The sequence below is a fragment of the Suncus etruscus genome, chromosome 15, assembly GCF_024139225.1.
Source record: "Suncus etruscus isolate mSunEtr1 chromosome 15, mSunEtr1.pri.cur, whole genome shotgun sequence".
In the NCBI taxonomy this organism is placed as follows: Eukaryota; Metazoa; Chordata; class Mammalia; order Eulipotyphla; family Soricidae; genus Suncus; species Suncus etruscus.
Genome location: NC_064862.1, coordinates 32786917 through 32814604, shown reverse-complemented (window position 1 = coordinate 32814604; position 27688 = coordinate 32786917). Strand labels below are relative to the sequence as shown.

The window sequence follows — 27688 nt, the reverse complement described above, 5'->3', positions numbered from 1 at the left end:
AGGGTGTGGGGAAGCAAAACTGCAGGGGATGGTGTGTGAGCTGGTTGTAAGCCAGCCTTGTCTGTTACAGGGCCACCCCCAATCACCAGCTCCCAGACAGGCCTGGACCATGTCCTTTACCTCCCAAAGCAGGTACTTAAAAGGGAGCCTCTGATGCATTTTCAACTCCTGGAAGCTCAGTCTCTTGGAAGTTCAGGCAGAGCTGCCATGGTCCTCTGGTCCAGCGGGTGGGGTCAGGCCAGCAGCACCAGCTGTGGGCTCAGCAACAGACACTCCTGGGAACGAGTGCAGGAAAACAGGAAGGGAGGTAGCTGTTAGCCCAGGTCAGGGCTTTCCTCTCTCTTCTGCTCCACCCTCACCCCCCAGGTGACAGTCCAGGACAGTCCAGCTGGCTAGGGGCCCTGCACTGCAGCCCAGAGCTGGAACCTCTCAGGGATGACACGTTAAGAAGAAAGACAGTCCTCTTAGCCTGAACTGACCCATTGCTGCCCTCAGTAGCAGATGGGTAAACTGAAACTGTCCCTCACCCCACCCTCCGTCTCCCGTTTGTCACTTCCCTGGTCACCTGTCTGCCACAGTCACCTTCGTGGTTCTACTTGTAGCACTGAACCGTGTTCAGCATCTCTCACCACAGCTTGGCTGGAAACTCAGTGAGGAAGGGGAATTGGAGCACGGTGTGGGCATTGGATCATCTGCTGAACAAAGGACGGAAAGAAGGTCTGGGCTCAGACAGGGAAGGGCTTGGCCAAGATCATTCAGCATCCAGTTCAGGGCTGATTCTAAAATCTAGGTCCCTGGTCCCACCCCAGGCCAGCATAGGTTCTCCTTTATTCTCATTTACTCCATCCAGGCTGTATCTCTAGGGTGGCTTGAGAAACCCACCTTCTGCTCAGACACTCCAGACTTCAACCCCTTTACAAACAGGACTCAACACCCACCTCTGTAAGGGTCCAAAACTATTTTAGGATTATTGAAACATAGGGTTATTGTTATTTGAAGCATAGGGATTCAACCCAGAGGTACTCAGGGCTCACTCCTGACTTGCATTCAGGAATTAGAAGTTGAAGGCCCATATGTGATGCCAGAGAACAAGCTGAGGTTTGAGGCAAGCACGGCAAGTGCCTTAATTCCTGTACAATCTCTCTAGCTCTTTTTGTTGTTGTTGTTGGGGGTACACCCAGTGATGCTCAGAGGTTACTCCTGGCTCTGCACTCTGGAATTACCTCTGGTGGTGCTCATGGGAACCATATGGGATGTCAAGAATAAGACCCTGGGGGCCGGGCGGTGGCGCTGGAGGTAAGGTGCCTGCCTTACCTGCGCTAGCCTAGGAGACGGACCGCGGTTCGATCCCCCGGCGTCCCATATGGCCCCCCAAGCCAGGAGCGACTTCTGAGCGCATAGCCAGGAGTAACCCCTGAGCGTTACCGGGTGTGGCCCAAAAACCAAAAAAAAAAAAAAAAAAAAAAAAAAAAGAATAAGACCCTGGTTGGTTACATGCAAAGCAAAAGTCCTACCTGCTGTACTATATCACTCCAGCCCTTTTGTTTGTTTGTTTGTTTGTTTTGTTTTGGGGCCACACCTGGTGATACTCAGGGATTACTCCAGGCTCTGCACTCAGAAATTACTCCTAGCAGGCTGTGGGGGAGCATATGGAATGCTGGGGATAGAACCTGGGTCGACCCTGTGCGAGACAACCACCCTACCCACTGTGCTATCACTCCACCACCCCCCTTTTTTATGGAAGCCACATCCAGTGGTGCTGAGCCATGTCGTGCAGAGACTCAGGGTCTCTCATATCTATTATTTTAAGCCAAGGGACCCCAAACTAGAGCCTGAGGACCACATGCAGCCAGCTGAGGACATTTATCTGGTTATTCAGCCCATTGGGGGGTTTTTTTGCTGCCACTCGCCTGTCCTTCTTAGCAGCCCAGTCTACTCCTCCTGTCCACTGCTTGGAATGTGTGCTGGCACTCTCCAACTTCCTCCTTCTCTCTGTCTCTGGACTCTTCCTCTCAGTCTTGGGCAGGGATCCTCAAACTCCTGCTCGCCAAAAGCAGGCCCATAGTTCCCATTGAGATACTGGTAAGTTAGTTGATTTAACTTTACTTGTTCTTTATTTTAAATATTGTATTTGTTCCTGTTTTGGGTTTTTAACTTCAAAATAAAATATGAGCAGTGTGCATAGGAATTTGTTCATAGTTTGTTGTTTTGTTTTTTTTTTTTTTTGAGGGGGGGAGCACACCCAGTGACACGCAGGGGTTACTCCTGGCTATGTGCTCAGAAATCGCTCCTGGCTTGGGGAACCATATGGGATGGGATGCCAGGGGATCAAACTGTGGTCAGTCCTAGGTTAGTGCATGCAAGGCAAACGTCCTACCACTTGCATCACCTCTCCAGTCCCTATTCATAGTTTTTTTTTTTTTAAACTATAGTCCACCCTTGGGCCCGGAGAGATAGCACAGTATAGTTTGCCTTGCAAGCAGCTGATCCAGGACCAAAGGTGGTTGTTTCGAATCCCGGTGTCCCATATGGTCCCCCGTGCCTGCCAGGAGCTATTTCTGAGCAGAACAGCCAGGAGTCACCCCTGAGCACCGCCGAGTGTGGCCCAAAAAACCAAACAAAAAAACAAACAAAAAACAAACAAAACAAACAAACAAAAAAACCTATAGTCCAGCCTTCCAGTGGTCTGAGGGACAGTGAACTGGCCCCTTGTTTAGAAAGTTTGAGGATCCCTAGGGGACTTAAACCATCTCTCTATCCCCAGAGACTAACTTTATTGGAGCATGTGAAGTAGCCAGAGACATTAGGTAAATGAATAGACACTATTGTGTCCCCATTAAGCTTTTTGACAAAAGTGGGCAGTGAGCCAGAGTATGGGGTGGAAAAAGAAACCTAGCACATTCAGCAAAATGTGACTTTCAGGATCCTATAATTTACCTGCAAGACTCAATTGGTGGCCAGGAGCATGCTGACCCCAGTGGAGAACCAAGGTTGGCATGAACCCTGGAAGCGACAGGGGAGAACCATCCTGATATATATACCCCATGGGCAGCACTGAGTCAGGACCTTCTCTCCCAGCAGTGCAGAGAAGGACCCAGATGATTTATTTTATAAATGAGGAAGTGGGAGCCCAGGAAGAAAAGAAAGAAACCAGGTTCTCATACCTGGTCCAGGGCTAAACCCAGAGTCCAAGCCAAGACCTGGACTGGAGAGATAATATAGTACAGCAGGTAGGGTGCTTGTCTTATATGCAGACAACCTGGGTTTAATCCCCAATCCCTAGCATCCAAAATGAAGCCCTAGCCCAACCAAGAATGTGTCATAAGTGCAGAGCCAGGAGTAACCCCAGCATTGCTAGAGGCGGACCAAAAACAAAGACAAAACTCAGGCGTGAGGCTGGAGCAGTACCACAGCAGGTAGAGCATTAGACTTGCACATGGCCAACCCAGTTTAGATCCCCAGCATTCCATATGGTCCCCTGAGCCTGCCAGGAGTAATTTCTAAACCCAGAGCCTGGAGGATAAACCCTGAGTGTGGCCCAAAGACACACACACACACACACACACACACACACACACACACACACAGCCAGGCCTGTCTAGCCCCACAGTTTGTCCACTCTTTAAACTTTATTTCACTCTTTAAACTTTTTTTTCAGATCCAGTTGTTGACATGTCGTAAATACACTGAAAGTGGCATATGATTCAAACATTTAGCAAGCCAGCATAAAATTGGACAGAAACTGTAAAACGTGGTTTATGGGTGCAATAAAACTTGGGGCTAGAGGTCACACTTTTTTTGCATTACTCTGATACAAAAAATATGGAATGTTTCACAAATTTGCCTGTTATCCTGGCACAAGAGCCAGGCTAATCTTCTCTACACTGTTCCAATCTTCGGATGTGTGCTTCTGTAGCAAGCACGCCTGTGCACTTTTAAACTGATCTCACTTTATTTTGGGAAAAGCCAAGCCCAGAGAGGTACAATGATCCATGGAGAGCACAGAGCAATAGAACCCATACCATGGCTCTCTATGCTCTGAGTGTTCTTGGGGACCCCTGGAGCTTATGTACAAACTTGTCACTGCTGATCTCTCTGGCTACTTCCTGTTTATGAGTACCACCTTGCTAGTCTGTGTGAATGTATGTTTCCCACTTAAATATGACCTGAGTCATTTTGTTGGGGCTGGATCTTTTCTGACAGTGGGTAAGATGCTGAGAGGAAAGGGATTGATTGATTTTATTTGTTTTTTGTTATGGTTTGGTTTGGTTTGGTTTTGGGACCACACCCAGCAGCCCTCAGGGGTTACTCCTGGCTCTGCACTCAGAAATAGCTCCTGGCAGGCTCAGGGGACCATATGGGATGTCAGGGCCATTCCTGTCCGCCATGTGCAAGGCAAACACACCCTACCGCAGTGTTATTGCTTGGAACTCTGTTGTTTTTTTGTTTTATGTTTGTTTTCTTTTGTTGTTGTTGTTGTTTTGGTTATTTTTGTCTTGTTTGGATGTTTTTGTTTTGTTTTGTTTTTGCCACATCTGATATCCATTTGGTCTGCCTGGCTTGGGAATTGATTTCTGCTACACAATTTCTCAGGGAGCTATGGATTCAGGTAGAGAGAGAAATTGCTCTTTGCAGAAAAAGTGAGTCAGTCTTAGATCCTACCCAGACCTTAAAAGCCTGTCCCCTTCCTTCACAGAAAAGAATTTCCCTTGCAAGCAGCTGCCCCAAGTTCAATCTCCTGCATCCCATATGGTCCCCCTGAGTTTACCAGGAGTTATTCCTGAGTTCAGAACTAGGAATAATACCTGAACTCTGCCCGAGTGGCCCTAAAAAAGATGAAAAAAAAAAAAAAGGGATTTCAGGAGGAGATGAATCATGAATTAAAAATGGGCTTCGTTTGGAAATTTAGAGGAAGGAGAGGGAGGGATAAGAAAAGGAGAGAGAGAGAGAGAGAGAGAGAGAGAGAGAGAGAGAGAGAGAGAGAGAGAGAGAGAGAGAGAGAGAGTAATGTGCTCAAGAGAGAATGTGGCTGCTCCAAAGGTGGAGGGAGCCCTGGTATACAGGCAGCGTCAAAGTAGGGAAGTCACATCTCAAGAGGGGAGATGAGGGTGGCGTGTGCATGTGGCCACCATATCCATGAATACAGGGAACACATGCGTACATCTCTTTTGTTTCAAGTTGGTTTATAAAAATTTTCTCCCAATCTGCCCCATGTGGGGTTTTCTATGGAGGTTAAGGGTCCTGTTGTGGTCAGCAGGGGTAAAGGTTGGGATGAGTTGAATTGTTTTGGCCTTCCTTTCCTGGCTTTTGTTCCTGCTGGAACATCTCTTTATCAGGCCTTAGTTCTAGTTTCCACAAGGAAACTAGCCTTAGGGCTAGGGGCCCTGGTAGCCTTGGGGCTAGGACAGGAATAACTTCTTTGAATTCCATCTCTTGGTTTTAGTATATCCTGAGAAATTTTATTACATCCCCCAAACTCACTTCTATGAAGAGATGGGCTTTCCCTATATACCTGCCTGCTTCCATTTATTTTGTTTTGGGGTTATATGGATTTACTACTGACCCTATGCTTAGGGAATCACCCTTAGTGAAACTCAGGGTACCATATGTAGTGCTAGAGATCAAACCCAGTTTGCTGCTTGCAAGACAAACATCCTACCCATTGTACTATCTCTTCAGCCCCTAAAGGATTGGTTATAACCAGGGGTCTTCAGCCTTGATTCTTTGTTGGGGTGAAGGAGGCAGAATCTTATGCCGTATTTTAAAAGCTCCAACCCTGCTCCATTTTCCTTTCCACCCTTTGGATGATAGTAAATAACACGGAACCAGAAAGTCTCTAGATATTGTCAAATGTCCCTGGAAGGTAGGGAAGGAGGAAAACTGCATCCCATCCTACTGAGACCTATTGTTTTGTTAGAGAGGAAATTTAGGCTATATCCAGCGGGGTGCTCAGCAGTTACACTATCTCTGTGATTAGAGATCACTCCTGTAAGCGCTTGGAGAATTCTATGTGCTAGGGGCCAAACCAGGGTCAGCCACGTGCAAGGCAAAAACTCCTTCACTATCTCTCCAGTTCTCAAACTACTGTATTTAAAGGACAGAGTTCACCTTCTCAGGAGTTCATTCTCAGAACTACACTTACCAGTCCTCTGAAGATCAGAAACTTCCTGAGACTTTGGCCAAAGATCATCCTGGACACTGCTCTGAGAGTGGGTCAAAGAGAGGGTACAGAAATTTCACCTCCAACCCCAGACAACTCAAATGGTAGAGTACAAGAGTGGCATATGCAAGGCCTTGAGTTCAATCCCCAGCACCATCCAATATAGCCCTGTATCCCTGAGCACAGCTGGGTAGCACAGCTGGGTAGGACACCAGGTATGACTTTGATGGCCCTAGAACACACTGAATGTAATGAGGTATGGCCCAAAAAAAATATTAAATTAAATTAATGAGGTATGGCCCTAAAAATATATATATATATTAAATTAAATGAATGAAAAGCTAGGCTGGGAGAAAGATGAAAGGATTGGAGTGTCTGCATTTCAGGCATAAGACCTAGAGTTTATTACACACACACACACACACACACACACACACACACACACACACACACACACCCCACCCAGAGCAAGTTGTCTCTGAGCACACAGGGTGTGGCCAAAAAACAAAGGCAGGCACAGCGTTCGATCCCCTGCATGGCATATTGTCCCTTAAGTACCACCAGGAGCATCTATCAAAAAGAGCTAGAGTGGCCCTAAGCACTACCAAACCAACCAAAAAAAGAAACTAAAAATAAACTTTGTCGGAGCTACAGTACAGCAGGTAAGAGCCTGCCTTGTACATAGCCAACTTAACTTTAATCTCCTGAAGCACGTATGTTCCCCTGAACCTAATAGGAATGATTCCTAAGTGCAGAGCCATGAGTAACCCCCTGACTATGCCTGGGTGTGGCCCAAAAACTAAAAAAAAATTTTTGTTTTAAACCAGCAGCCCCCTAAAAGAGATGAGGGGAGGTTCAGAGGTCTGCCTGTGACTTGGGTCTGACTTGACCCCTCTGGCTTGCTCCCCCAGGCACTGCTAAGCAGCAAAGGCATGATTGTCTCACCAAGTCCTGATCAACAGCTGCAGGCGCTGCAGTGAGCGCAGCATGAACCTGGCTCAAAAAGCCAGAGGCTGAAGTTCCAGGACCTGCTCTGGAGCACATGCAGCTTGTTCAGAACCAGCGTGGTTCTCTCCTCCAGGACCCACTCAGATTGTTAGGTGGCCAGTCACCACACAAGACAGAGGACACAGAGAGGAGAGTGTAAGGATAGATTTATTAAGACTTGGCACTGAAGGGGGACAAGGTGGGTAAGGTGTTTGCCTTGCATGTGGCCTACCTAAGTTTGATCCCTAGCATCCCATATGCCCCCCTAAGCCTCCCAGGAGTGATTTCTGAGTGCAGTACCAGGAGTAACCCCTGAGCAACGTTGGATGTGCCCACCCCAAATAAATTAAAGAGAGAGACTTGGAGCCCCAAGTACAAGGTAGACACAAAATTTTTATATTTTTAGCCTGTGTATCCAAGGAACATATCCATATTCCTTCAAGGCACATATTAGCAAAGCAGATGCTAGATTAAGCCATGCATCTGGCTTATAAACCCCCTTTGCTTGTTATCACTGGTCCCTGCCCTCACAGAACGGGGCACTGGGCAGGCCTAGTCTCCATTTTGTTTCCCTAGGTTCAGGTCCAAACTGTGTCACCACCGCTCTGGGTCACAGGGTCTCTTTCCCATTTAACTGCATTCACCTCGAAGGTATTGGGTTCATCTCCTGAGTTCCTGGGAAGGAATGGAGTGGTGGATATTGGGGTCCCAGGATTGCTACTGTGGGAGGAGGAGCCAGAGCTTGATTGGGACACTTGGGGTTCCAAGAGTCCTGCGTGTGGGTGGGGTGGCTGGAGAGAATGATCTCACCTGCTGGGACAAGCCCCAGTGGTTGCTGGAATCTGGGGTCGGGAGGGGTCTCAGAGCCAGACAGAGAGGAGCTTAGGGGCTGAGGGGCTGGCTGCAGCCCAGCATAGCTGACTGTGGTCTGGCTCAGGAGCAGGGGACAGTCAGACCTCCCCTGTGGCTGGCATCAGCTCAAGGCCTCTTCCCAGCACCAGGGGGCTTGGGGAGAGGCAATCAGAGCAGCTGATGTAGGCTGACCTTACGCCCTCTTTCCCTCCTCCAGTGTTTCCCTTAGGGGCTCAAAGCTACTGGGAAGGAGACTTATTTTCCTAGGGAGCTAGGACTGGGGGGCATGCCAGACTGTGCTGATTTGGAGGGGTACTGAGAACCTAGTCTTTATCTAGAACCAGGGCTAAGCATGGAGGAGACCAAAGCCCCCCAAGCTTTCCGAAATCCTCCTCTGCTAACTTCAAATCAGAGCTTTTCCTTAGAGGGGTACCATAGAAGAGGGACTGGTGAAGTTTCTAGAAAGGAATCAAGGATGTCAGGCCCCACGAGCAATGAAAGACTAGGCAGAGGGAACTTAGATATTCACACACTCTAGGCCTGTGTGCCAGGTTATGATAGACATCGATCATGTCGAGGGGCGTGTGGCATAGGAGAAACTGAGGTTCAGAAAAGTAAATGCTAAGGTTCCTATTGTTGGAAGGGCAGAGCCAGTATTCGAAGGCAGAATCCCTGGTCTCATGCTATGTGTGATCAACTTGCACTTCTCTGGCCATATTGAACAGAATCTCTTAAGCATTGCAGGAGGGCTGGAAAGATAGTACAAAGGTCACCAGAGCAGGCAGCTGTGGCCATGACACTGGTTTGAGTCTTGGCACAGCATACAGTCTCCTGAGCTCCAGCAGGTATGGCCCCTGAGTTCTGTGGCCCATGAGTCCTATGGCCCATGAGCACAGGACACAGAACCTGAGCACAACTGAGTGTGGCCCCTGAAACACAACAGCAAAGGCTCACTGAGACACAAATTCTAGCCTGTTCTGGGGGAAAGGGGCATGATTTTGTATTTGTCAGCTCTGAGGGCTGACAATCCCTGCTCTACCCTTTACACTGGGGGTCACGGGCAAGTGTAGAATTTCAGTCCACAGAAGGTGTCGTCTCAGTGTTCTGTATAAAGCACCATCTTGTCCCAGTTGCAGAGGAAGAACTCAATAAACAGTTGTGGTCTTCTGAAGCACCTCAGACAGAGGAAGTGCTGGGGAAATGCTAGACACTTGCGCAAACGGGTCACTGGTGCTAAAATGGACAGACGGGGCAGTCAGAAGAAGAGGTCAAGGAAGAGTTCACAGGAGAGGTGAAGTTTGAGCTGAGCCCTGAAGGACCAGAAAGAATTTCCCACATGGCTCAGAAGGAAAGGCATTCTAGACAAGAATCAGCCAGAGCCAGAGAAAAGGTGAGGGGAAAGGATTCGACCTTTACCAGAGCGCCAAGCCACTTCACATCATGGCCAGAAGGATGGGAACATGGAGAGGGGAGCAGAGAAGCTGAGATTGCACAGACCTGCTCCATGGTTTGCATGCTCCTTAGAGGAGAGCGGGATTTATTTGTGTCCTGGGGCTGCTGCAGCCCATGACCACAGACTGACTGGGTGGCTCAGAACCACAGACAGTTGTTCTCTCATGTTGCTAGAAGCCAGAAATCTGAAATCAAGAGTTGGCAGGTCTGACTCCCTCCAAAGGTTCAAGGGGAGGATCCTGCCAGCTTTGGGTGATGCCAAGCATTCCTTGGCTTGTGGCTGCATCATTCCAAGCTCTGCCTCCTCCTTTAGAGATGTCTTTTCTCCATGTGTTGCTTATAAGGATGGATATTCATCCTAGGATGTCAGGCTCCCTCAGACAATCCCAGATGATCTCACCTCGAGATCCTCTCAGTGACATCTGCACAGATTCTTTTCCAAATAAGGACACGTGGCCAGATTCTAGGGACTGGGGGCATGACACACCTTTCTCTGGGGCTCCTGTCTGTCCCCACCACAGAGGGTGATGTGTCCTCTGAAGAGCCTTGCAAAGGACGATGCCAAGAACCTGATGCCAGTCTTTGCCCATGACCTGCTATCCTTTAAAGAACCTTTCTCTCTCTGGGCAGCCAGGAGGGCTCCAATTGGCCTCCTCAGCCTGAGGGGTGGGCCTCGGTGAGCAGGGCCAGGAGAAAGCTTACTGACAGGTAGATCCTCTCCCAGCTTTGATTCATTGGCTGTCTGGACAAGAGCTGGACCAGGCTTCTTGGAATTAGAAAAATGCTCTGTACATAGTTTCCTCAGCCGGTGGTTCTGCTCTCAGCTCTGGAGAAGCCCCATCTGCTGTCTGCTCACAGCGCCCATCCAATGCTTGTCTGTGGCTCCCTCTGTACCCGCCCAACTCTCCCACAGAGACACCCTAGCTTCCCTGCTCGCTAGTGGGCAGGGTTTAACCACAACTTCATAAACGAAATATTTGGCCCCCAAAGGGAGCCAACCCAGATTGGAGCTTCCCCAAATCACAGGGACACATTCAAGCTGGACTTTATTTAGGCAAGAGGGGACACAGGAAGTGTCCTAGACCTAAAACCAGGGGTCCAGTATAGGCTTTCTGCTGGGTCCCAGAGAACCTAGGTAGGCTTGGGGTGAGTAGGGACTGAAGGGACCAGATTATAGACCCCAAATTCCTATCTTCATCACAGTCCTGTCCTACCCACGCCTTCGCCTCACACCTTGCATGCAGAAACCCCAGGATTAGATCAATCCCTGGCACCACAGGGTCACTCAAGCACAGCAAGGAGTGGCCCCCAAACTGAGCCAGGAGTAGAAGGGAAGGGAGGGGAAGGAAAGGGAAGGGAGGGGACGGGAGGATAGGAGAAAGGGAGGGGAGAGGAAGGGTAGGAGAAAAAAGGAAAGGAGAGAGGGAGAGAAGGGAAGGGACAGGATGGAGATAGGGACAGGAATGCGGATAGAGAAGATGCTTCTGAGGCATATTCATCTGCTGAACTGTTCAGGTTAGCCAAAACCTGAGCAGGTCACTGTGTTATCTGGGCCCTTGAAGAACCCTGCACCAGGATTCACTGGTGCAATGCACAGTTTTGCAAACTGTTGTGGAAACTGCCTGCCGGAATCCACGTATTGCACTGGAATTTATCTCATCACCCACTCCCCACATGACCTGAGGGAAAAATCTACCTCAGCACCCAGGCTCTGCTTTCCCTGAGATTACAGAAAGCCTTTTCCTATTGATGCAAGGATTGCACAACATCACATTTCCCTTTTTCCTTTGGTTGGCAAGAACCTCAGCACCTTGAAGCTCGTTCTTGGTCATTATGGGACCCCTTGATCTGAAACTTATTTTTCTTTCTTTCTTTCTTTCTTTCTTTCTTTCTTTCTTTCTTTCTTTCTTTCTTTCTTTCTTTCTTTCTTTCTTTCTTTCTTTCTTTCTTTCTTTCTTTCCTTCTTTCTTTCTTTCTTTTTCTTTCTTTCTTTCTTTTTCTTCCTTCCTTCCTTCCCTTTTTCTTTCTTTCTTTCTTTCTTTTCTTTCTTTCTCTCTCTTTTCTTTCTTTCTTTCTCTCTTTCTCTCTCTTTTTTCTTTCTTTCTTTCTTTCTTTCTTTCTTTCTTTCTTTCTTTCTTTCTTTCTTTCTTTCTCTCTTTCTCTCTCTTTTCTTTCTCTTTCTCTCTCTCTTTCTCTCTCTTTTCTTCTCTTTCTTTCTTTCTTTCTTTCTTTCTTTCTTTCTTTCTTTCTTTCTTTCTTTCTCTCTCTCTCTTTCTTTCATTCTTTCTGTTTTGGAGTTACATATAATGTGATACTCCCAGCTCTGTGCTCAGGGGTTGTTCCCAGTGTTATTCAGCAAACTAGGGACTGAACCTGGGCCTCCTTCTGGCAATTCTGTTCTCAGTCCTTTGAACTATTTTCTGGCCCTGTTTTATGTTTTCAGTGGCTTTTCTTTCTTTATTCCATGTATATCTTTATATCTTCTCTGGTCTCCTTACCTATCAATTTTGCCTTTTTTTTTTTAATGTCCCTTTGTGTGTGGGGGTAGAGGGGGCATGGTTTTGACCATTTTCCTGGCTCTATGCTTGGGGTAAAGAACTACTTCCAGTGGTTCTTTAGTTTTAACCATTTTTTTTTGACTGATAGAGGCTCTGTGATTTATAATGATGGTTTCCTTCGCACTAATTCCACCACACCCATCACCAGTGTACCCACCTCACTCTGCCAAGTACCCTAATGCCCTTTCAACTGCCTCCCCCCTCCCACAAACCCAGTTATGTAGATCAGCTCTCCCCTTGTGCTACCTTTGACCCTTTGCTACCTTACTGTGTATCTTTAAGTCCCATATATGAGAGATTATTCTGTATCTGTCCCTTTCCTTAGGACTGAGTTCATCTAGTTCCTCTCATTCCATCTATGTTTCTGCAGATTGCATGGTTTTGTTCTGAGAGATGCATAATATTCCATTGTGTATATACATGTATATATATATCACAACTTCTTTTTTTTTTTTTTTTTTTTTTTTTTTTTTGTTTTTTGGGCCACACCCGGTAACGCTCAGGGGTTACTCCTGGCTATGCGCTCAGAAGTCGCTCCTGGCTTGGGGGACCATATGGGACGCCGGGGGATCGAACCGCGGTCCGTCTCCTAGGCTAGCGCAGGTAAGGCAGGCACCTTACCTCCAGCGCCACCGCCCGGCCCCATATCACAACTTCTTGATATATATCATCTATAGTTAGGTTGTTTCCATATCTTGACTACTGTATTAAGTGCTAAGATGAACATTGGTGTGTATAGACCTTTTTGAATTAATGTTTTTATGTTTGGGGACAGATATCAAGAAGTGGTATCACTAGGTCATATGTGATTTCTTTTCCTATTTTTGGAGAACTTTATACTGCTTTCTAGACAGGCTGAACAGATGACTCTCCCACCAACTGTGAATGTAGGTTCCTTTATCATCATATCCCCAAGAATTTCTAGACTTTTGGATGTGCCATTCTTTTTTTTTTTTCAGGCCACACCCGTTTGATGCTCAGGGGTTACTCCTGGCTAAGCGCTCAGAAATTGCTCCTGGCTTGGGGAGACCATATGGGACGCCGGGGGATTGAACCACGGTCCTTCCTTGGCTAGTGCTTACAAGGCAGACACCTTACCTCTAGCGCCACATCAGCGGCCCCAGGATGTGCCATTCTTATTGGTGTGAGATGATTTTTCATTGTAGTTTTGATTTTTATTTCTCTAATAGGATTTTCCAAAGGGGATCATATGCACATTTGCCATACTTATGTCATATGTCTTCTTTGGGGCATTCTCCGTTCAACTCCTTCTCTGTTTGGGAGGTGCTCCCATTGGTTCTTAGGGGACCATGGGATGATGAGGATCACATTGGGGTTGGTAACATGTAAGATGGTACTTTTAACCATAGTATTCTCTCTAGCCCTCGGGTACCTCTATTGTTAGTTACATTGCATACTGTTGAGAACAGAGGTCTAAAAAGAAAGAAATTAAGACATTAGGTGGTTCCACTTTGACACAGATTCACTGCAGAAACTGACAGTTCCCTGTGATAAATGAATTTCCAGCAGAAGTGACCTGAGGAATTCTCTTTCCTTTCTCTACCATATACTTTTTATTTCGGGTGGGGGGACACTCAGGGGTTACTCCTAGCTCTGCACTCAGAAATTCAGAAATTAGGGCCAGAGAGATATCATGGAAGTAGAGTGTTTGCCTTGCAGGCAGAAGAATGGTGGTTCAAATCCCAGCATCCCATATGCCCCCCCCTCCCGCCACACCCTCCCAGCCTGCCAGGAGCGATTTCTGAGCGTAGAGCCAGGAGTAACCCCTGAGTGCTGCCGGGGTCTAGTAAACCAAAAATAATAAAAAGAAGAAGAAAAAAAAAAGAAATTCAAAAATTACTCCTAGCAGAATCAGGGGGCCATATGGCATGACAGGGATTGAACCCAAGACTGCCTCATGCAAGGCAAACACCTTGCTCTCTGTGCTATTGCTCCAGCCCCTACCATCCACTCTTGAGCCCTGTGGATATATCACCCAGCCCCTGGAGGCCTGCCTGGGCCATGATCAGAGTAGTGAACAGATAGATGAAGAGCTTGAAGATGTGCAAATGGGGGGCCAGAGAGATAGCATGGAGGTAAGGCGTTTGCCTTTCATGCAGAAGGTCATCGGTTCGAATCCCAGCGTCCCATATGATCCCCCGAGCCTGCCAGGAGCGATTTCTGAGCATGAAGCCAGGAATAACCCCTGAGCGATGCCGGGTGTGACCCAAAAACCAAAAAAAAAAAGATGTGCAAATGGGAAGGATCTCTCAAACTGAGCTATCAGGGGCCTCATTTAACTTTCCTATAAAATGGAATCAGTAATCTAGTCCTACTCTCAGAAAGATGGATGTCTCTCAAGAGGGTGGAGAAAATGCTTTGTAAACTGTAAAATATGGAGCCCACAGGCTGGTAATCCAAAGCTGACAGTCATCCTCTTGAGATGGGGGACACCTGCCCTCTAAGTCTTCATGCTCTCCTGACAGCTAGGATAGTTGGGGGCTCAATTGAGCAACTGAACTACTCTCAACCCCCCCACATACACCTCTCAAGTCAGGAGCCTCATCCCTGTATGTAGATTACCTCCAGTTCTGGGGTTCAGGGAGCCTTGAGAGGAGCAACCAGCCACTTCACCAACCCTGCAGTCCAGGGAACATGGCCTATGCTCCCCAGTGCAGCTCCATCTTCCCTGTCAACTGTAGATCTGTTCCCTTCATAGGGAAGACAATTTCAGGCATTCTAGGCCTCCTAGGCCCCTGCTCCTGCCTTGGTACTTTTCAATAACAACATCATCAAAAAGCCTGGGCCATCAGCTCTGGTTCCTCATACAACTTCCCAGATAAGAAAGTTGAGCTCACTAGGCTGCGGGTCACAGAATTGCCCTGACCCAGCCCAGCCTAAGGCTGAAGATGGAGGACTGATCTGGGCTGCAGAGCCAGGGTGGGGCTTTCCCAGCCTCCCACCAAGAGATTGTATCAACCTCTTCTTGGGAGAGTGACCCAGTAATCGATTAGCAGGTCTTTGTTCTCCCTGTTCAGGGCAGGGCACAGAATCCAACACTTACCTGCCCTCTCCTGTTCAGAAAACTCCAGGGCCACTCAACTGGGAGAATACCCAGGGTTCCTGGGAGGCCCAGCCAGACCCACAGCACCGCAGTTAAGACCCTGATGATTCTGTCCTTGCTCATTCCAGAGCCTTGGCTTTGTTTGTCTCTGGTTTCCTAGGGAAGGCTGACTTTGAAAAGTTTCAACCTGTCCCTGTCAGCCAGGGGAGAGGGAGGATGTTGCAGGTGTGGCCTGGCTGTGGGATGCAGGTCGGAGCTGGAGCCTGAGTCCTGACAGGAAGTCTAGACAGCTGAGTTCCTAACTGGCCTTCTAAGTCCCCCTCCCAAGTACTTTTGGCATGGTGCTTGGCCCCTCACAGACCCAGAGAGATGGCAGGAAGCATGGGGCTGATCATGCATGCAAAGCACAGTCAGCATACCTGAGATGAAGGGTAGAAGGCCTAGAACCTCCATCTTAATCTGGAGAGTCCATGCATGTGTGCCCATATGTGTGTGTGTGTGTGTGTGTGTGTGTGTGTGTGTGCATGCGTGAGGTGCAGAATGTCCACTGTAGTACACAGAGAGGAAAAGACCAGGGTAATGGGTTTCTCTCTCTCCTGTGTGTGTCTCTCTCATGGGTCTACCCTATGGGTCTTTCTCTCATTGATTTCTCTCTCATGGGTCTCTGTCTCTCTTGAGTCTCTCTCATGGGTCTTTCTCTGTCTCTCAGGGTCTCTCTTATGAGTCTCTCTCATGGATGTCCCTCTGTTTCTCTCTCCCCCCCCCCTGGTTGGCACATCTTCCATCATCCTGAATGCTCTTTTCTTTTTTTTAAATATGGAACGCTTCATGAATTTGCATGTCATCCTTGTGCAGGGGCCATGCTAATCTTCTCTGTATCGTTCCAATTTTAGTTTATGTGCTGCCAAAACGAGCACCTGAATGCTCTTTTTACTAGTCCTCTCCCACCTATGAGCTTCTAGAAAGTGAGGACTATGTCCTTTTCACCTCTGGAACCCAACCCAAAACCTGGCCCTTGTCAACATTTACCAAATAACAAATAGGTAATTCAGAAGCCCACCAGATTCCCCCAAAATGAACCTTTACTGGGGAGGCATTTGGGTTGCTCCAGAAACCCTGGGTCTAGGACACCTCTTCTTCCCCAAAACAGTAGGAGTAGAAGGGGGTTTCCAGGTATGAGGCATGAAGAGGAATGACTGTGGTCACTTTGGGGAACCACTCAGGCTAAAAGAGTGACCACCTTAAAAGCCTTAGGATGAGCCAATCCCCCGTCAGGCCTCCACATTCTGTGTGACTCTGGACAGGGCATTGGGGGACCTGATTTTCCAGATACTTCACAGGCCTTGGCCACTTGCTTTTCCTCTGCAAGGCCCATAGATCATTCCCTGAGAACAGAGGCTTCAAGAACTGCATCTTCGGGGCCGGAGAGATAGCATGGAGGTAAGGTGTTTGCCTTTCATGCAGAAGGTCATCGGTTCGAATCCCGGCGTCCCATATGGTCCCCTGTGCCTGCCAGGAGCAATTTCTGAGCATGGAGCCAGGAGTAACCCCTGAGCACTGCCGGGTGTGACCCAAAAACCACAAAAAAAAAAAAAAAAAAAAAAAAAAAAAAAAAAAAAAAGAACTGCATCTTCTGGATGCCTGGTGTTCTCTGTGGATAAAGGGCATGAGAGGGGTAGAGAGATAGCACAAGACTCGTGTCTTGCACAAAGGCAATTCTCAATTCAAATCCCAAACACTGCTTAGGGTCCCCTGAGCACTGTGAGGAATCATTCCTGAGCAAAGAGCCAGAGAGCAATGTAGGGTATGGCCTAAAAACTGCTCCCTATTCCTAGCCCCTCCCAGCAAAAAATCTAGCATGAAGTTTGGAGCTAAAGGATTGACCTAAAACACTGAGATGATATGACCCTGTCCAGTGGCTGTGTCTCTGAAGCTCAGTTTCCCCTCAGGTAAATGTGAGTGGTGATTGTCAGGCATTCATGAAACGATAGATTTGAAGAACAGGAATAAAAGATCAACTGATAGCAATCCTCTCTCTTCGGGAACCTGGCAGAACCTTCAGGAGCAAGAGCCCCACCATATTGCTCTGTCTTGTGCTATAGTTGCACCCCAGGCCCCACCCATGCCAAAGGCCCTGCCTGTCGAGGTTCCCCCTCCTTCCGTTCTTCTCCCCACTGCCCCTCCAGCCCAGTCCTCCCAATATCAAGACACTTTGAAGAACTAGTCAAGAGCAGATCTTTTATTTAATTTCTTTTTTAAAAAAAAGTCTTTGGTATAAAAAATAAATATTTTAAATATGCCATTGAATAAATAAAAATAATCTGTCAGTATGAAACATTCTCACAGGGTACATTCATCAAAGGGGTATCTGTCCCCCAAGGCCACATCCTTTCCCCTCGAAAGGAAAGGGGGACAGAAGCAGGAAGAGCCAGTGGGGAGCGAGAGAAGACCCCCAGAACCAAGTAAGTTTTAAGGGAAATCCACTTCTCACTTGCCCGTGGCCTCCAAAGTCAGGTGTAGGGTACAGACTGTGCCCCAGGGTTGCCCTGTGTCTGTTGGGGTGCAAATCCCCCCGAAAAGGGACAAGAAGGGGAGCAGAACAATGAAGAGGAGACAACAAAGACATTAGCAGTACTTCTTGGCTTAAAATGCTTCAAATAAATAAAGGTCCCAATAATTCCTCATAACATGATGGCTAGTCTCTTTGGGCTGGGCAGTCCCTCCCCTGACCACACAGACTGGGGTGGACAGCACCAAAGATGAAGGACAGTATCTGCCTTTGGCTCTCCATACAAAGCCACAGGACTTAGAGTGCTGTGCAATGTGGGTGCTGAGCTGCAGAACTGGTTTCGGAAGAATGCAGAGGGTGTTGAGGGGAAGAGCAGGAGTAGGGAAGGAAAGGATCCCCAAACCTGGGGCTGTGTTGGGCCCCAGGGGAAAATGCTATTGATCCTCCAATCTCAGAGGCAGGAGGGTGCTAAGGTGAAGAGGTCAGCAAAGGAAGATTGTGTCTACCGTGGAGTGAGGGGAGAGAACCCCTGCCAGTCCCAAGTCTTTTGAGCAAAAGCTGAGATCCTGAACCAGGGGAACCCGTTGAAAATGGAATTAGAAAAGATGCCGCTGTGCTGTGGGTCCCCTCAGCCCCTTGCACAGGTCTTGCCAGTGAACCAAATGGAATCAGAATGGAATAGCAAAGCCCTGGCTTCCCGTGTTCGGCCTCAGGGCCAGCCTGCTGCCTGCCCACCTGCCACCCGTGGGGCTGGGTCATGTGGGTAAAGTGCGTAGAGAACAGACAGAGGTGCAAAGTGAGTGCAAAGTACCGTAATCACGCTGGCTGAACTGCTAGGACCGCAGCCGGCTCAGGGTGGGGAAGGAGCCAGAAGTCGCTGGAGCAGTGGCCCAGCTTCCCCCTCTGCCCTCCCTGCTCCCAGACAGGAGGGCGTAGCTCCTTTTCCCTGGCCCCAGCACAAAGGAAAGGATCGAGTTCCCAGCCTGGGAGCCCAGACAGGGCTGGGGGGTGGGGGAGCAGAACGGACCACAGCTTCCTGGTCGGCGTCCCAGAGCCTCTCAGTCCTCCCTGGGGGCAGGGGGCTCCTCCCTGCACTCCCCAGCTTGCTGAGGCCCAGCCAGGCCTTCTTGTCCTGTGTGGGTATCAAGCCACTCAAAGAGCTTCCTCCCCACCATGTTCCATGGAGTTCTGGAGTTCCCTAGGAACTGGGGCTCCCACCACCTCAAGTCTAAGAGGCAGATGGGGTCCAGGAGTCCAAGAGGAAAAGCCAGGGGGCCATTGATGCTCCCAGGACTACTTCTTCCCAGGGCATAGCTCCTAGGAGGATAACTCCAGGGGGCGCCAGAGAATAGTGTTGGGGGAGCCAAAACAACATGGCAGTCACTCCACCAACCAACCCCCTCTCCCCACCAAACAGGTATGATAGATGGATGGAGCAGGGACACTGCCAACCCCATCCAGACTGACCGAGTCTCTCAAACCCTGACCTTTCTCTGTGCTTCACCAGTAGGTTAATTCTACTTGTAACATCTTTCATTTCCCAGGCAGGTTTTGCTCAGGCCTGGCTCTGGCTCCTTCTCTTTCAGAGCTACCATATTATTTGCTATGTAGGAAATGGGGCAAGGGAAATAACTTTGGCATTGAAAGCACCAATAAGTTAATATAAATAGGGTACTCATAATAAATAGACAATTATTTTGGATCAGACATACAGCAGTCTCTAGTCTCAAGGCCTCCCTAAGGCTTTGACCTCGAGTTTAGCTGTCTCCCTATTCTCTGAGATGACTTCCTATCCCCTTCAGGTACCTCAGGGCCACTTGAGGGTCTCCATGGACACCAGGTCTGAGCAGCCACTCTGAACTCTCTTCCCTTACAAACTCTCATCAAGGTGCCCTCAGAACCTCCATACCTCACTTTGCAACCTGCACAAACCCCGCCTTTGGGTCTGGCCACCGAACTTAGGTCATCCCAGGTTATAGGAAAGACTGCAGGGAAGAGGAGAGAGGTCAAGTTCAGGCTCTCAGCATCTCTCCTCCGTCCAGCATCTTCCTTCTCACACCTCTCTGCCCTCCACAAAAGACACACTGCAAGTGACCTCTGCCTAGAAACTTTCACCTGACAGTCCACCAGACTGCTCTTCACACTCAAGACAAGGCCATCTCTCACACTAAAATTCCCTTCCCTAACTTCAGCTCACCCAACACTGGGAGCAAGGAATCCATCAGGGTACCAGCCCATCTGGCCTCAATCCCAACCAAACGTTCCAGAGTTTGGGGAATTTCAGTTTCAGGGGAGCAAAGGCACTAACCAGGACCTCCTAGGGGGAGGAGAGGGGTGAAGACAAGGAATGACCAACCTGCCTGACCCAGGAGGCAGCTTGTGCGAATTGCTGTCAAAGTCCCCAACAGAGGGGTCAGGTGGAAACAGAAGTCCAGCCTGAAACCTTGGTGGCTGGATGCTGTTCCCCAAAAGAAGGCGCACCTCCTACTGGACAGCTCTATCCAGAGGCCTAACCTATAAAAGTTGTGTCTCTGCTGGGCCTCATGACAGGCCACCCCAGAAGGGGATGGGTGGACCAGGCACCACTGGAGATTATGCTAGTAGCCCCCATACCTTGGGTTTGGGGGTGTTCTGAGTCCTGAGCCCAGCCTAAGAGCAGACTGCGTCTTAGCTCCCATGCGTCATGGCCCATGGCCCAGCCTGGGGTCTAGAAGGCCTGGGCCACCCCGGGGATGACCTGCTTATACTTTGCCAGGAGTTGGCAGCCCATTTTCTTCTTGTGGAAGGAGTCCTTGCCCGAGGTGTCGGGGCTGTAGGTGACATCTACGTGGCCCACGTGGTACTTGGTGCACAGGCGGCAGCGCACGTTGCTGAGCAGGCCCCGCAGGATGTCGACCGTGGCATTCAGCTTCCCGTGGAGGTTGTGGGCCTGTGGGTTGAGGAATTTCTGGTCCCGCGTGATGTTGCCCATGAAGGCCCCGAGGTACGCGATGATGCGGTAGAGCTCCACCAGGCGCTCCTTCTCCGTGCCGTTGGCGTGGAAGGGTGGGAAGTCCGTGACATTGGGGGCGCACAGCTTGTCTAAGTTGCTGGGGAATGGGTCCCCCTGGACTGTGTACTGCAGGGCAGAGGAGCGATGGGCAGATGAGTCAGAAGCCAGGGACAGGTACTTCAGCCTTGTCACCCACAACCTTGATGTCACTTGCTGGAGGCAGGTCAGGATAGTTGGGAGCCAGAAACCACCGAGTAAGTGGGGTTGCCAGGAGGGGGATGTACTTAGCCAAGAATCAAGGCTCCCCACCAGGTGAAATGACATAAGCTTCAGAACTTCGTGGGGACAAACCCTAAATGAGGGACTTCACCACCAATGGGCAGTTCCACACCTTTTCTTACTGAGCTCAACTTCATCCTGAGCAGCTTTGGACCCCCAATGCCCCCAAAGGCATCCCCCTTTCCACCTCACTGCTTCTGAACCCCAATAGTAGAAGTGTCAGGCTCCCCCAACTATCCTCAGCCATACCCTCTTTAACTGGACCTCCTGGAATCCTGAGCTGGGGGTGAGAAGGAAATGGACGTGGAGTCTACATGTGGTTTAACCAAACTCTCGCATTCTCCCAGCTCCAGAAAGGTTCTTTCCCAGACCAGCCCTGCCAGCCCCAGTAAGAGCACGGAAGCCCTGCCCCACCATGCCTCTTGCCTCTGTCCCAGCAGGCGGACTTACATAGAGAATAAAGAGGGCGTTGGCACTGGTGTTGAGCTGCGCCAGTTGGTTCCTGATCTGGTTCATGAGGTTGCTGTGACATGGGTGGCGTGTGGAACAGGTGGCATTGACAGAGGTGATGGGAAGGGGGCTCCCTGCCCCGTGTTTCCAGTGCAGAACCAGCAGTAGGGGCACAACTCCTGGGAACAGACAGGAAGGCGCTTTGAGTAGGGGTGAGGGGCAGGTACCCCAGTACCTCTATTTCCCTCATCCTTTTTCCCCCGATCCTCACATCTCTGCCTTCCTGAGTCCCAGAGCCTGGAGGTGCTCTTATCCATTGCAGGCTGGATCCAGGCTGACCCAAGCCTTCTAGCAACTTCCCTTAGGAAGTCAAGGGAAATGACAGAGTCTCATGGAACGCAGCATGGGGGGTGCAAGGAGGCAGTGGTGTCTCGGGAGGAAAATGGTCCCTGTCATCTTTCTCAACTCCCAAGACAGTCCAGACTCTGAGGCACTCAGATTCTGGGCCATCAGCTCACTGCACCTCAAGTTCTCCACATGGGGCTCCATGCGGACCCCTGGGGTAGGGGCACATCATCTGCTGGTCCTTCTTTCTCCCAAACCTCTCTTGATTATTCATCCCCAAGTTCCAAACCCCTTTCCATCTTCGTTTCTCCTTCTCCAAAAGTTCTCTCTTCTCTCCCATACACCCTTCCACCTCTTCCAAACTTCCCAAACTCATCACCATTCCCAACTTCCTGCCCCCCCCAACTCTGTGCCCTCCCTGCCTCTCATCCACTCTTCCTTGCCCCAGCTTAAAGGTAGAAGGGAGAGATGAGTCAAATTTTGGGGTCCCAGCAGCCCCCCCCCAAAGCTACCGTGAAAGAGAGGAAACGGTGCCACTGGGAAAAAGAATAGGGAAAAGGTCGCAGGCCGCCAGGTGGGCGGGGAGGAAGGAAAGTGAAAGGTGGCAGGGGAGCTGGGAGCTGTCCGGGCCTGTCGTGGCTCACCCCTCCCCCAGGGCACCCGCTTATTCGGCTTCTCCTTGGGGGTCCCCTTAGAGGCGCCTTGTGGGGGGGGGGGACTGCAAGGAGAACTTGGAAGGTCTGGAGGACCGCTCCCCTCCCTGAACCAACCAGACTGGTGGACCAGGAGGGAGGGGACCAGGAGAGCCACCCCACTGGGGCCCCCTCCTGCTGACAGCCTCCAGTTAGTTAGTTCACTTCTCCAGGGAGGGTCCCCATTTCTCCCAGCATCTCTGTGGGGCCCCACACCCTAAGTCAGCCTCACCTAAAACAGCTCTGCAGCAGTCACAAAGGCACCTGCTGCTCTCTGGGACAGGTGGGAGTTTGCAAACTACTGGGGAAGAAGTTGGAAAAGAAAAGAGAAAGCAGAAAGACAGAAAGACAAGAAAAAGGAAGAAAGAGAGAGAGAGGGAGGAGGAAAAAAAGCAGAGCAGCGGGCAGCAGGACTGGCCCGGAGGGAGCACAGCGGGAGGAGCAGAAGTGGGGAGAGCCCCGAACCCCCGTACCAGCCAACTTGCAGCTCCAGGGCGGCCGGGCCGGGCCGGGACAGAACCGAGTGTCCACGCCGCGCTCGCCGCCACCCAGCTCTGCTAGCCTGGCCAGCGGCTGCACGGGCGCCCCCAGTGTCCGTGCGTGTGCGGCGGCGGCGGGTGGGGATCCCCAGTGGCTCGGGAGTCGGCAGCCTGCGGGGCGGGTTGGACTTACCTGCGGCCAAGACCTTCATTCTGGGCTGGACTGCGCTGGACCTCGGAGGATGCCTGAGACGCCGCCGGGCCAGTTTTCAAAGGTTCATGCTCAAAGGGGGAATTTGCCTGATTTATATACTGGAGCCTGTGTTGTAAGAGAGAAACGGCTATATTTAGCTGGGATCCCCAGTCCAGGAAGTTGTTTGAGGTGCATCATAGGAAATTATGAATGGAAGAAAGTGAGAGTGAAGGGGGGGGCCGTGAGGGGGAGGGTGGGGAGGGCAGACCTTTTCCCTCTTCTAAGAATTTGATTGATAAATTAGAATGAACTCTCTTCTCACACACACCCCCCCCCCAACCACCACCACCACCACCCCGACAAAACACTCTGTGGTTTTGCTGAGTGGCCTGCCCTGCCTGGGAGTTGTTGAAGGATATTTTAGGGGGGGAGGGGAGGTGCCCCTTCCCCCCCACTGCCGAGTCATGGGGTCCCCTAGGAGCAGTGGGCACCCCAGACAGCCCTGACTCACCTTTGGTCTGGGGAGGTGACTTGAGTGAGACTGGGCAAGTAGTTGGAGGCTGGCACCTGGGGCCCCTGGCTAGGGAATTTTGGGGGGTGCGGGGGAAGGAGGCAGGCTGGAGCTGGACTGACAGGGAGTCTCCAGGAAGAGGGGCTGGGACCTACTGTGGACTTTAGACAGTCATAAAGCTGAACTGAACGTGGGTTCTGGAAGTCACCTCCGAGAGAGCCTCTTGTAGCCTGGCTGAGAGAGGAGTTGTCTCAGGTCTCACAAAGTCAGGCCCCAGACCCTGGGCTGCAAAGCCCACAGGGCTGACCCTAAGGGACAGGCAGGTGTGACCACTGCTTTTCTCTTCTTTGGGGACAGCCTCAGGAGAGCTTCTTGGGAAGGGGCTGTGTGTTTAGGGGAAGGGGTGCACCTAAGACCCTGGCGACCATCATGTCCCCCACCCCCAGGAGTAGATGGCCCAGTGATTCTGTTCTTCAAGAGACTCATGAAACAGTCTCCGGGAGGCTTCTTGGGGTGTGGGATGCTGAGGAATCACCAGAAATGATTCCATTTCCTCCCCAACTTGCCGAGAAGGCCCCTGGAGGTCATTCCGGTGGCCTGTCCCCACCCCAAGGCACTTCGAGCCCCTCAAGCAGGTGGTGATTTTGATGGCACTGGTGACAGATTTGAGGGGATTCACAGTAGACATGGCAATGAGAAGGGACAAGTGGTGAGGACTCCTCACTAGAACTTTTGATAAGTGGGGGAGAAGTTTGTCAGAGCATCCATCTGGGGTCACTCATCACACCAACACCACAAGCCTCAGGAGATGTCTTATCCCCAGGGGATCCTTTTGCAGTTCCCTGTTCCCCCAGCTAAAGAGGCCAGAGAGAAGAGGTCCTCCCAAGATCAGGGAGCTCCCTTAGCCATGCCTGGCCACAAGATTCCCCTCCTTCTAACCTCCATGCCCCAGGAGGCAGCTAAAGGCCATACTAGCTCTCCTGCCTTCTCCCATCTCACCTTGTCTGTCCCTTGGAACTCATCCTTCTCAGGGGCCCCCTGAGATCATTGTACCTCTCAGCCTGATTCAGGTAACCCCAGGCTTCAGGAGATGCCAGCTCTTCTCCTGACCGCCCATCATTCACTTTCCCGATGAGAGCCTAACTCCTGGGCCTCCAACCCTGTCACCTGATTCCACTTGGTTCTCGTCATTTAGCCCCCTCCAATTCACGTGACAGAGTCCCACCATAACTCATATCTGCCCATGTCCTTGTTCCCCCATTCAACTTTCTTGAGGGTGCCCTGGTTCTCCTGGAAACCACCCCTGAGCCCCTGAAGTTCTTCCCAAATGCACTATCTGGCTCTCCAGATCCACATGGGCTCTAGAGCCCCCCCCCCACCAACTGCCAGGTCATATTAACCACCCCCAGAAACAGGAAGTGGGGGCAGAGGCTAGGAGGCCCATAACCTTCCCACCCTGATTCCGGGCCTCCGTTTTCCCTCTCGTGGTACCTGACTTGGTCCGTGCTCCCCAAGCGCTCTGAGCCCCTCGGCACCCCAGGCCCAGCCTCCCTGTCCCGGCCATGTCCAGCATCACGTGCTCTGGACCTCTGGACGGAGGAGAAGGGAGAGGAGGGCCGGGTAGGGTCTCAGAGCTGCCGGATGCCTGCAACGTGGCGTGGGCCTGGGCCTGGGCCTGCTTTGGGCTCCGGGAATTTGTTTTCTTCCTCCCGCTCCACGCCTGTGTGTGCCTGTTCCCCAGGCTTCCTTGGGATGCATCCTCCCTTCTTGGCTGCTGTTCTTGGGGTCATGACCCCAGGCCCCACCCTGGAGTGGCAGCCCCAGCCTTCCAGTGGTGACCTCATTTCCAGCCTGGCCCGTTTGCACATGGGACCTGCTGGGGATTTGACCTGCCTCAGGGTGAGAGGGACAGTTGGGACCCCCATGGAGCCCCCTTGGGCTGGGCAGTGACTGGCTGTGCCTTCCAGTGGCTGTGGGGGAGAGAGGCCCTTCCAGGCCTTCTTCCTACACACACTGGCCCAGTCCTTCCTTTTGTGATGCTTGAGCACCCTCAGACTGTCAGAGAAGCTTTATTTTTCAGATAAGAAAACTGAGGCAGTAGTAGGAGATGCCTTCACCCCCAGGCCACACAGAGTATCCCACAGAGCAGCAGCCACACCTCTCAAGGAAAGGACCACGAGGGGCTGCCAGGAAGAGCACATGGACTGCTCCTTCCAGAAGTTTCCCCTTCCTGACCCAGCCCGCACTGGCTCTATCTGTCCTGTCCTGTCTGTCCACTCGTCTTTAAAGCCGGGAGGCTTACTCCCAGCTTCTCCGTGCTTGGAGGGAGTCTGAAAACACTTCCCTAGCTGTCGTAGCTGGCTCAGAGTAACATCTGCCTGAAAGGTCAGAAAAGTCTCATAATTCCCAAAAACTCTCATGGAAACCGAGTATGGAGTCTGGTGGTATGAAAGATGCACTTTGGCCTCAGTCAGAGGCAGATGAGCATTTTGTCTCTGCCTGTGCTGAGCTGGGAGACTTTCAGGAATCTCCTCACTGCTCCCATCTATAAAATGGGAAGAATGACACCTGGCTATGAGCTGACCACGAAGTTCAGGGCTCAGCATGGTGCTGGGTTCACGGTGACCAGAGCCCATGACTGGTCATCAAGTGTGCCATCCACCTGCCGCAGCCAGCCAGGCTCCTGTGTTTGGATTTGGAGACATTGGCACAGGCCAAGGTGTTAGAGAGGAAGCTAATCAGGAGAGGGCCTTGCCCACCCACCATCTCCAGATAGGTATGGAGACAAGATGCCCTGACACCCTCCATTTCTAGTGGTCACCCGCCAAATATCAGCTGAGTGCAGAGGAGATTGGCATGGTGGTATATTCCATTCCCCATGACCCCTCTGAGCCCTGACTCCCCTCACATGTGAGCTGGGGACAATGGCTGACCCCGCCTCACCGCCCCCAGAAACTGATTCACCCCCCCAGGCCCCATCAGAGAAGGAAGGAGACAGAGCTCAGCTCAGAGGGGCTTGAATCACCAGCCGCCCCCTGTGGAGCCCAAGGGGGGGCGGAGGCGGGGGCCAGCCCCCTGCATGTCTGTCTGTCTCTTTCCTGGGCCTCGGGGCACACAGGGGAGAGGGCTGCACGGCACTGGCCATGGACTGGGAGGTACCCTCAATCAGGCATCCTGTGTGGGCAGCTGGCAGCTCTTACTCACCAGGTAAGCAGCTCCCTGGGCATCGGGGAATTCCCCAAGACCAGTGACCCAGAAACGAAGCGCTCCGGGCAACCCCCACTGCCCAGGCTGTCCCCCCTCCTTCCTTTACCATCCCCCGTTCCCCTTGGCCTGAGCCAAACACATCTCAGCTCTCTGAAAACCCAGCCCACAAGAGCTCTCTGCGTGCTACACACATGCAGCCTGCCATCCTGCTCTTCAAGCCAGAACTGGTCCACAGACGTCTAAGGGTCCTAGAGGAGGAAGCTGGGGCCCAAAGAGGGTGTGTGAACAGGCCCAGAAGTGCCAGGGAGACAGGAGAAGCTCAGGTGTCACTGGCACAGCCCTGCGTGTGAGCGTAATTGGGCCTTGCACACATTCAAAGGTCCCATTCAAAGGGCATTTGTTCATTTGTTCAAGGCACCTGGCTTGGCATCCACAGCACCCTGAAATGGTGCACTGGCATTCATGGAACCTCCATCAGGGCCCCTGGCTCACCTCTGAAGGTGACTTGGGTTCTACTCTGGCATATGCTAGTTTGGGGGTGGAACAGGACAGAAAGCATGTGGGTCATACAGTGTGATCAAGGTGTCCATGAACCCCGCATGCAGACTTTGAATCCTGCCACACCACTTGCAGCTTTGTGACCCAGGGCAACTGACTTTCCCTCTCAGAGCCCTGAAGTCCCCTTAGCACTGGGAGATGCTGTCAGGCCATCTTTGGGGGACCATCCCAAGGATGGTATGTGGGACACAAGAGACCAGGTCACCTTTCTCAGCAGAATGTGAGAACTGCCAAACCACCAAAAATATAAGTCCTAGACCTCAAGCTATAGGTCCAGGATACAACCTATAGAACTATATGTCCTGGATATGACACCTCACAATTTTACAAAAGTGTCAGCCCAGTAGGCTCCTAGTAAATCAGAGGGGAAAGCTACATAGAAGATCACCAAACTCAGTGA

General features: G+C 50.9%; 1 protein-coding gene and 2 non-coding genes across 3 annotated transcripts; all 3 read right to left on the bottom strand.

Annotated features, from left to right (window-relative positions):
• Positions 1–3816: 3816 nt before the first annotated feature.
• On the bottom strand, positions 3817–3923 carry LOC126031830 (U6 spliceosomal RNA). The gene has a single exon (XR_007503651.1). It is a non-coding gene; the product is annotated as a U6 spliceosomal RNA (small nuclear RNA).
• Positions 3924–15883: 11960 nt separating this feature from the next.
• Positions 15884–15990, bottom strand: LOC126031594 (U6 spliceosomal RNA). Its single transcript, XR_007503426.1, has one exon. It is a non-coding gene; the product is annotated as a U6 spliceosomal RNA (small nuclear RNA).
• Positions 15991–20289: 4299 nt separating this feature from the next.
• LIF (LIF interleukin 6 family cytokine) lies at positions 20290–23031 on the bottom strand. The gene is made up of 3 exons (XM_049788875.1): positions 23013–23031; positions 21304–21482; positions 20290–20700 (listed from the first exon to the last, which is right to left on the bottom strand). The coding sequence occupies exons 1-3, from the start codon at positions 23029–23031 to the stop codon at positions 20290–20292; spliced, it is 609 nt and encodes a 202-aa protein (XP_049644832.1).
• Between the last annotated feature and the right edge of the window lie 4657 nt (positions 23032–27688).

Excerpts from the sequence above, each read along its gene's own strand:
- LIF (XM_049788875.1), bottom strand. Across the intron at positions 20,701-21,303 it reads ACGCCCTCTTTATTCTCTAT|TACACAGTCCAGGGGGACCC; the intron begins GTAAGTCCGCCT and ends TCTGCCCTGCAG.